Source organism: Perognathus longimembris, chromosome 25 (genome assembly GCF_023159225.1).
Source record: "Perognathus longimembris pacificus isolate PPM17 chromosome 25, ASM2315922v1, whole genome shotgun sequence".
Lineage (NCBI taxonomy): Eukaryota > Metazoa > Chordata > Mammalia > Rodentia > Heteromyidae > Perognathus > Perognathus longimembris.
The window spans coordinates 25,046,891-25,056,900 of NC_063185.1; the positions used below are offsets into that span (position 1 = coordinate 25,046,891).

Here is a 10,010-nt window from a genome sequence, read left to right on the forward strand (position 1 = left end):
CAAAGGAAAGGGATGTAGCCAAGTGGTGGGTGCAGGCCCTGCATTCAGTCTCCAGCTCTCCCACAGTAAAGACAGGAATAAGACAAAGCTTTCCAAAAGACCATCACTGCTCACAGTGGTACGAGAGGCCTTGTGAGGGCAGCTGGGGGTGGGAGATGGGGTTCCAGGGGAGGCTGAGCTCAGGGAGGCCCAAGGTGGGAGGTGGGATTCACAGGGGAGGCCTTGTGAGAGAGGTGAGTCTGGCTGTCCCCTCTCTTCTGTGACATCAGAAGCCAAGCCCCAGGGATGCCTGGTGACAGGGGTGGGGGTACATCCCTCTGCTTGCCCACTGGGGCACCTCAGTCCTGCCGGGCAGCCAGGCCTGGGAACATGGCAATCCAACAGATGAGTGGCCAGGGACAGGAGGCAGCCCAGCTGCTTGAACAGAGACGGAGTGGCCACTGTGAGGACAGGAAGCAGGTAAGGCCATGCAAGGCATAGGGTAGACCCTCCAAGTGAGGGATGCCCTCTGCACCCCGCTCTCCCTGGGATCTGGGTGGACTGCCTGGGTGCTTCATACCCATGCCACCCCACACTCCGTTCAGCATTATGTGCCACTGGCTGGAGGGCCAGAGCGCTGCCCTGGTTGTGGCTATGTCCCTGGTGCCTAGACTAGTGCAGGAACATTACTGGGCACATCTGACAGGACAACACAGCTGAAAGATGCACCGAGAGGATGAAACAGCTAGTAATGCATGAGTGACAGCACTTGTCTTCCCAGGTTGGTTTTGAACCAAGATTCTCAGATCTCAGCCCCTTGAATAATTAGGATCATAGGTGTGAGCCATGGACACTGGGTGTGTTCCAAAATTTCAATTGAGTCATACCTTGTTTAACTATATGTCTGGCTTGTTTTTTGTTTTGTTTTGTTTTTTATTCATTATGTGTTTGAAACTCAACAGCTTGTTACTACATAATTCATTTAAGTTTATATAGTTGCTATATATGCCCCATCCTCTGGAGGACTCCCCCACCTCCCCATCCTCTGGAGGACTACCTTCCTCCTCATCCTCCTGTCCAGACGCTGCTGGCGCTGTTGGTCCTGCTCCTATACCTGGGCTCAGGGATTTCAGGTGAGCATTCTGGAGTCCAAGGAAGGAAGCACTGAACCCAGGCAGTCAGGTGGGGGTTCTGGAGTTGGATGGCTGCTTGGGGCCCCCAGGTGTCCCGTCCCTTCCTCCCCAGTCCCACCAGGGGTGGCAATTGTGTCTCCCGACTTCTCAAGGCCAGTGTTTGTGTCTGTTTCAGGAAGAAGTTGGGAGATGTCGGAAGGGATCCAGGAATGCGGCTACCCCCAGAGTGCAGTGGTTCCCCAGGTCACTGGATGGGAACAAGGGGTTCAGGGTCACTTAGACAGCAGTGAGGGGATCCAGGGTCACTCAGATGGCAGCGAGGGGTTCCGGGTTCACTTAGATGGCAGTATGTGGTTCTGGGGTCACTTAGCAGCAAGGGGTTCTGGGGTCACTTAGATGGCAGCGAGGGGTTCCTGGGCCACTTAGACAGCAGCGAGAGGTTCTGGGATCACTTAGACGGCAGTGTGTGGTTCTGGGGTCACAGTGAAGGGGTTCTGGGGTCACTTAGGTGGCAGTGAGGGGATCTGGGGTCTTGGATGGCAGTGTGGTGTTCTGGAGTAGGGAATCCCTGCCAGTGCTGGCCGGGCCAGGGAGGATGAACAGGCACTGGCCGTTGGGCCAGACTGGGGTGTTGATCAATGCCATGTGCAATGGCCCAGGGAACTTTCTGAAAAGATAAAACCATGGGACAAAGTTCTAGACACAGCTGTGGTGTGTGCCCTTCAGGGGATGGAGTATCAGAGCCGGGAGCCCTCGGACGCCCCAGTCAAGGCCCTCCGGAACTGGATGAAGAACAGCTTGCATGTGTTCTTGGAGAAGTTAGAGGGAGAGGTGCGGGAGCTGGAACACCTGGTGCGGGAGCTGGAGTTCTGGTTGGACACACTTCTGGGAGAGCCACACGACCACCCCTGCACCCCCCACAAGAGCCAAGCCTGAGGCCAGGCCCAGGGGAGGGAGGGAGGGATAACAAGGCTGAGGTTGGATACTCGAAGTCCAAGGCAAGCAAGAAAATAAAACGCCTGGGAAATGGGGTCCACAATTCATATTCATGAATGCCGATCATGAACGCCGATCGATCAGGACACCAGAGCCCCAGGGAAACGGCATGCTGGCAACATGCCAGCGGCCCAGCGGAACCAACACACAGCCATGGGCTGTGCAAATTCTTCCTACCTCTCTGAGACCCCATGGGTCTCCAGCGTCACTCAGTTGCATGAAGGAAGTGCAGGTCTGGCTGGTGACAGGGCCTGGCACAGCAGTGTTGCTTTTCCTCTCTTGAGACCTGGGGGCTTGGTCTGTGGGATGCAGCCCTGTCACAGTTAGTGGCTGGGACTCCCACGTGGACAATAGCCGGCAAATCTGCAAGTTCATGTCCTTTTACATTGGCCAAAAATTGGACCAAGGGAGTTTATCCAGCTAGGCTGGCACACATGAGAAATCACATAGGTTTAGGTTATTAACCCTTTCTTTATTCACAGTGGCAGAGAAAAATGCAAGCAATCCAAACTAAATCTGTGGGAAAGCCTACACAAGTCGAAGTACAAAAAGCATTGAGGGACACAGATATTTCGTTGTTGCCATTGATAATGTTACTAAATACACATGAGAATTCTGGAAGGGCCAAATGCCAGTGCCTCACACTTAGTACTTGGGAGACTGAGATCGGGAAGATCAACGTGGGAGGCCCATCTGGGCCTATGGGAGACCCCCATCTCAGCCAATAGCTAGAGTGGTGTCCCACACCTGCCATCTCAACTGCAGTAGGAAACAGAATAGGAAGACTGTGGTCCAGGTCTCAGACCCTGTTTCTAAAACAACCAGTGCAGAAAATGGCTTAAATTACAGCTCAGAGGTAGAGCACTTGCCCAGCTTCTTGAGTGCAAACACCAATGTAACAAAAGAAAAAAAAAAACCTGGGAGGATACAAGAGAAGGAAAGGACTGGAACCAAGGTGTGTCAGCAGAGCTGAGAGGCAGCATAGAGAGGTGGAGATGGCTCTGCTCTGACGGCACCTCTCTCGAGTCACAGTGTCAGCGCCCGAGTCCGCGCTGTGTCCCTGGCCGGTCAGCCTGCTTTTCACTGTCACAGTTTCAGCTCCCGAGTCTGTGTTGCGTCCCTGGCCAGTCAGTTCCCTTTATGCTTCCCCAATAAACCCATCTTTTTGCTTGAGATTGTCTCTGAGTGGTGGACTCTTGGAGGGATGTGGAATCTCCTCCCTCAAACCCCAGAATATTTCTGTACCTCCTGTGAGGTTGATGGCTGTTAGCCTTGTATCTTACAGCATTTTCTGTCTCTACAATTTTCCCCCTGTGTTAGTGGAGTTATGTCTGTGTCAATTACCAAAACTGCTGGTCTCCTTGGAAAATCACGAGGATCCCAATTAAACTGATCTCAGAGGAAGTCCGCTGTGCAGGGGATGCCTCAGTAATTTGTTTGCTCAGGGGAAATAGTCAATTGTCATGGAGGATGGAAAATGTCTTGAAGTTAGGACCCCAGTTTTCTGCTTTGAACATTCAGGATGGGTGGAGGCAGAGTGCCTTTCCCCTGCCTGCACCAGGGGTTCACGGGTGGGGACTAGGGGCACTTGCCTCTCCGCTGCATGTTACATGTCGGGCTGCAATTACTCTGCACCAAAGCCACATGGGTGTAGATGAGTTCTACAGGCCCTTCAGGAGGTTTTCAAGCATAATTTGGACAATGCATGATTTTTCCCCAACATAAACTTTAGGTTCTGGTCTCTGTCTCAGTTGAAATTCTACTGCATTTGCAATAGATATGCCTGTGAATCTGTGTGTTTATATTTATGCCACATTACAGATTCTATATTGGTATATTTATGCAAGTTGAGTAACTCTAGTCAGAAATTTTAAAACACTCAAAATCTGAAACTTTTTGAGTACCACATTATTCTACAATCTCAGGGTGCTAGTCAAAATTCAAGTGTGCCAAAAATATGGTGTAAAATTACCATGAAGAGGAGGATCTGACTCACACCTGTAACCTCAGATACCCAGGAGACAGAGATAGGGGGATCATGGTTTAAGGCTAGTCTGGAAAACAAGTTAGTGAGCCCTCATCTCAATCAATCAGCTAGGCAAGGTGAGCTAGGCAATCTTTTGGTCTCAGCAACCCAGGAGGCTGAGGTAGGATGATTGAGATCCAGTGCAGGCAACACATGAAATACTGTCTAGAAAAAAACAAAAGGACTGGGAGTGCGGCTCAAATAGTAGCATGCTTACTCAACCACGAAGCCCCAAACGCAAAGTCTCACAGCAAGGGGAAAATCATCTTCTGACCACACATGTTAGGCAGACACAAACAAGCCAGATAGCATGGAACACACCTGTCCTCCACTGAGGAGGCTCTGCGTATGTGGCCAGCTTGGGCTGCCTATTAAGACTGATTGAAAAACAATGTGAGTGCTTAGACTGTATCCAAGGCCCAAGATGGGAGATTATATAGATGTGCATATTCCAAAATTCCCAAACATTCCCTCGAAGTCCAAAACACTCCTAATCTCAACTGTTTCAGAGAAGCACAACTTGATTTATATATAAAATAATTTTAAAAATGTATCTTACGTGTTTGTATATAAAATTTGGGATACCTTTAAAAAAGGGTAGGGGGGTACAGCAGCTAGATTCCTGAATGAACAGCTCCTGTGAGCAGAGCCTGTGCGTTCTCCACCACCACACAGCCCCCTCTGCACACCAGGTAACGTGGCTGTCCACTGCAAGTCAGCTTCATGTGGCCACTCTGCCTCCACTCCCCAGTGTGCTGCCCGCCCTTCCTGCACCCAGGCCTTCTGTCCTCTTTAGCAGGTAGTGCTCCCTTTCTCACGACTGTCCACTTTCTATGGATGTAATTCATTCCACATTCCCCAGGCTGCATTCCAGGAAGACCACGGAAATGGGAGGGGTCATCTTGTGGCCAGGACTTGCTGTGTCCAGCCTGAGGACTCTGGCCTGATCTGAGCCTGGCCACTCTTGACCCAGTTGGGACCTTGGCCCAGGACTGGGGCTGGTGGCCAGGCCCAGCAGAGCTTTGTGGTAAGCTGGGGGTGAGGAGGCTTGAAAGGGCGGGTACACGGCTGGGCAGCAGGGCAGGCCTCGGGGGCCCAAGGCTCTGGGAGCGCTCAGGAGTCATTTTCCCGCAGAGATGTGTGATTTCAGGCTCTGGCCTGACACAGAGATGGGAAAGGCTGGACAGGCCTGGTTTTGCCCAAGAAAGGTGGTCAGCAGGAAGAAGTCATGACCCCCCAGTGACCCACATTCATTTTCTTTGTTTCAGGCACCTGGAGCATGAGGTCAGCATCAGATAACCTTTTAATTAATTTTAATTGATGGCATCTCCCCTATCTCTTTTACTTAATAGATATATTAGGCAACCTTCGCTGTAGCCCTCTGGCTCTTCCATTTGGCTCACCCTGGTTTTGTCTGGGATTTTTCTTTCTTTCTTTTTTGTTTGTTTTTGGTCAGCATTTTTATTCTGCTAATTTGTATAGCAAATGGAAAATGCAATCACTCTGATATTCATGTTTTAATAACAAGAATCTGAGACTTTAGACAAAAGCTGAGCCAAGTCTCCTTAAGTACCAGCATGTTATTCTCAAGAACATACGGTTTGCTGTGTGGTGAGAATGAACTGCTGAAGCCAGAGTTGAGGAGGTGCTCCTGTGTCCTAGTGTTGTTGGACGTGGTAGGGCAAGGACCTTGTCAGCTTATGAGGCACAAAATGAAGCACAGAGAAAGCCCCCTCCCTGCTCACCACCACTCCATACTGGAAAAGGGCTGGAGTCTATACCATCAAAGCCCTCGCACTCACAGTGTTCTTCAGGGCCTCCCTTCCATTACACCCAGCCAAGATCTCTTTTCTCTCTTAAAAAGTTCTCATTTTGTTATTAAGTAATAATATGCCAATTAAATTTATAAGAACATAATATTCATTGCATGCTACAACATGTAGGATACATAGCAGTAGAAATCTCATTCTCTGCCCACTAACAGCTGCCTGTCCACAGGAAAGCCAAGAAACAACCATGAGCGATGAGATACCTATGTTGATTCACAAACCATTGGACAGCATGCCAAAGGTGCCCAATTAATTACCAACGAGCAATACAAATATTTATTGGTCTAACTCAGAGTTCAGAGAAAGGATAGGCACCGCAGTTCACACTAATGTGCCAAATGCTGAAGAAAAATGCTGGAATATAAACGAGGTCACAGCCAATGGGGAACAGTGGGTAGACCCTAGGGATGAAGGTGGGGTGGGGGCAGCGAGGGGCCATGCCTTGATGCCTGTGCTGGCATTTTACCTCAGCCCAAGGACCCATTCCCGCCGCCCCACCCCCAGCCCCCAGTCCCAGCTCCTGGCTCCTGGCCCACAACCCACTGCACACAGCCCCCAGCCCCCAGCCCCTACCTGGGATCTGGAGGGAGACTTCTCAGAAGTCTTGGCTGAAAATCCCTGGGGTGGGAGGGACATCTGGGAAACAAGGATTTGAGGTCCAAGACCAAAAATGTCCACTTCCAGGCTGCACCTTATATTTTTTATGATGCCAAATGAAAGCGTGGGTTTAATTTGTTCCCTTAATCCACAAATTTGTTTAACAAAATTGTGCAATGCACTAATCCAATTTGGTTCAAATCTGTCAGGAGGACAACTGAGGGTGATGGAGGATGGAGCCACAGGAGATGCCTTCCAGAGGCCCAGTAGAGATATTTCCTTGAGGAAATGCATACCCTGCCTGAAGGCAGGGAAAGACAGAAGACAGGAGCCCAGGTCACATGCACAGATAGACAGATGGACAAGAGGCCACCTTCCCAGAAGAGGGCTGTGCCCTAGGCTGTAGGCCCAGGAGTCACCCGTTCAGATCTCTCAGCCACTTCCCCTGTCACTGGGCTCCCTTCACCTCCCGTGAGCAGCAGCTGGGATGTGAAGAGGACTCAGTCCTGAGTGCAATGCTAGAAACCCAGCACATGTGTGGCACTGGGTCCAGGCAGCGAGCTTGTCACAGTGAAGCTCCCCTGGGTGTTGGACATAGTTACTCTCCACATCCAAACTCTGCCTGCCACTGGATCATCCTCATTCTCAGGCATCCTCATTCCCAGACCTAAGACTGTCTTTTTGCACAGTGGCAGGATGACTTCAGGAGCTGTGGGCCCCACCACCATCACCAGAATAAGAGACCCGACTTTCACCAGTGGCTGTGACCTCTGACCTTCCTGCATTGGGTCCCATGCCATGTCAGACCTGAGTCTTGAGGTTGAGGGGACTCAGAGACAAAGCTGGGTCACAGATACCAGCTCCATTTAACCACAAGCTGAGCAGAAGGAAGCTAGGGCACTGTGCCAGTGGTGCCAGGAAGGCCATTTTGAGCCTCATCCCAAGATGTGATGAAAGATTCTGTCTAACACTGGCCCACGATGGCCCACATGGCTGATAGTGGTCCCAGAAGCAGCCAAGGAGCTAAAGGATTCCAGCCCTGAGGCTGCCCTCACCATCGGAAGGTCTTAGGTGCAGCGCCTTTCTCACACACCGGCCATGATGTGGGTCCACCCAGACTTACTGTCCTTTATAAATCAGAGCCCTGCAGAGGTGGGAGCACAAAAACTTGACAGCAACAACCAGCACCTATGCTGCTGCTCATGCCTTTGCTGTGCTGTGCTGTCGTTCCGAGTGTGCACTGCTGACATGTAACCCGAGCCCTCCGTGGACAGGTCCATGGCAGCCTTGCCTCCGCAGGTGGCTTGGCCCTCCGGTGTGTGCCATGCCTCCTGACTGAGCACTGGTATGGCCGGTCTGCACCTCCTAAGTATGTTCACTGATGTTTGCACAACCATGAAAGCAACAGTCCATTTCTCTAAATGCATCTCCCTTGTGAAGCAATGCATGACTGTGTTCTGATAAAAAAAAAATCAGTAACAATTGTTTCTTACATTTTTATCATATAATGATGGGGCCTAAAGTGTGTTCCCAGTTACCTCAAATGAGGTGCTGGTGCCAAGCTTTCCAGGGCCTCCAGCAGTAGAATTTTACTCCTGCCTTTGAGTCAGAGGAGATGGCAGCAAGCACTGGTCCCAGCCTGGCTCCTTCACCCCCACTGGAAGGAAAGGCAGGGCTTGAGAGCACAGACCTGGTCCCTGGCCTTGCTCCTTCACTCCTACTTCTCCTCGAGGTGCCCTCAAACAGGGCACCGTCTCCTTTTGAGCTCGATTCTACTTGCTCATAAAATTGTACCCGGGGCCTCCTCAACTCCAATGTGCTCATCCAGACCCATCTCCTTTTTGCAATGAAACACTGATGGCTAAACCCTGCCTGGTCACTCCCTTTCCACTCCCAGAGAAACACATTAAAGTAAACAAATGTGAGACTGTAAAAGGCAAACAGGGTCCCCCACACCTGCGGGCTTCTGCCAGCTCACATTACAAAGCCCCATCTGAAGTGTTTCCATTACAAATAGCGGGTGCTCTCGAAAGCCAGGCAAAAGCCAAATTAGTCAGATGACATCAGGATGTACTTTCCTGAGCACCACGTCTTTGCAAACACCTGCCCGACATATTTCAGACATGTGCCCAGGCCAGCCAGTCCTCAGCAGTTTCCAGGGCTCGTCAAAGTCTCAACAAAAATGAATGTTTGGGTTTTACTGAGTGAAGCTGAGTGAGAGGGCTGTGCGGAACTGAGGCGCAGCAGACTGACTTTCTGGCACCCCTCAGATGATGGAGTTCAACCAAGTCTTGTCTTGGTGAAAAGAGGACCTGGTGTGCATAAGGCCTGCAGCTCCCCTCAAGGGAGGCGGGGTGTGTGTGTGCAAGGTCTGTGGTCTGGGTCTTGAAAGACCGGGTAGAAATGTGAGACTTGGGGAGGACAGAAGCATAGACAGGTGGACAGGGGACGAGTTCCTTGAATGAGGCAGATGCCTGCAGGCAGATGACACCAGGTCAAGGCTAGGTGAGAAGTCCTGTACTCTTTCTCTTTTCCCAAAAGCTAATTATACAGCCTGCCTGCCTGCCTGCCTGCCTGCCTTCCTTCTTCCTTCCTTCTTTCCTTCCTTCCTTCCTTCCTTCCTCCCTTCCTCCCTCCCTTCCTTCCTTCCTCCCTTCCTCCCTTCCTTCCTTCCTTCCTTCCTTCCTTCCTTCCTTCCTTCCTTCCTTCCTTCCTGACTAGGGCTCAAAGTCAATACCTGCCACTTTCACTCATTGGCTAGCAGTCTAACAACTGAGCCACATCTCTAGCCCCCTAATTGAGAATTCATTATTTATCTCATACCACTTGGTAACCATAGTAACTGGCTCCTTCACATGATCTGTGTCACTGAGGGAAAAAAAAAACCCTGGTCAAGTGGGTTAAATAAATCATGGTAAATCCACAATCAGGAATATTATGTAATCATTAAAAATGAATGAGAGAACAGCAGTGACTCGGTGAGAAGACTTTTAAGACATACTGAGTGAAAAAATACAGATACGGTGATTTCATTTATTTAAAAAGGGAGAACAAAGGCATGTTCTCCTGGTGTTATCATGTGTCAGAAGCTGCATAGAAAATGGAACCGTGTGTGCCTGCATAAAGGAAATACCTCCTCTACATAAAGTAACCTGGAACTTCTGAATTCTGAATGCCAAGGCCCTGACAAGCATGTGGCCTGGGGCCTTGTGGGGCCTCGAGTCACTCCATTTTCTGCACCCTGACTTTTTATCTAGTAGTCAGTGTGGAGCAGCAGGGCAAGAGCAAGGGCACCGCCAGGGCATGGGCCAGGCCACTGGCAGGCGGGTAGCCAAGCTTTGGGACAGACCAGCCTAGACTCAGGGCTCAACTCAGCTAGGCAGGAGCAGTAAGGACAGCTCTCCAGAGCCCTCAGTGCCTCCCTAGCACCTCTCTCCCAGGTGCTCATGC

At 50.6% G+C, this 10,010-nt stretch overlaps 1 protein-coding gene across 1 annotated transcript; it reads left to right on the forward strand.

Annotated features, from left to right (window-relative positions):
• Positions 1-369: 369 nt before the first annotated feature.
• Smim23 (small integral membrane protein 23) lies at positions 370-2,048 on the forward strand. Its single transcript, XM_048334162.1, has 4 exons — positions 370-459; positions 1,061-1,112; positions 1,288-1,355; positions 1,839-2,048. The coding sequence occupies exons 1-4, from the start codon at positions 370-372 to the stop codon at positions 2,046-2,048; spliced, it is 420 nt and encodes a 139-aa protein (XP_048190119.1).
• The last annotated feature ends 7,962 nt before the right edge of the window (positions 2,049-10,010 follow it).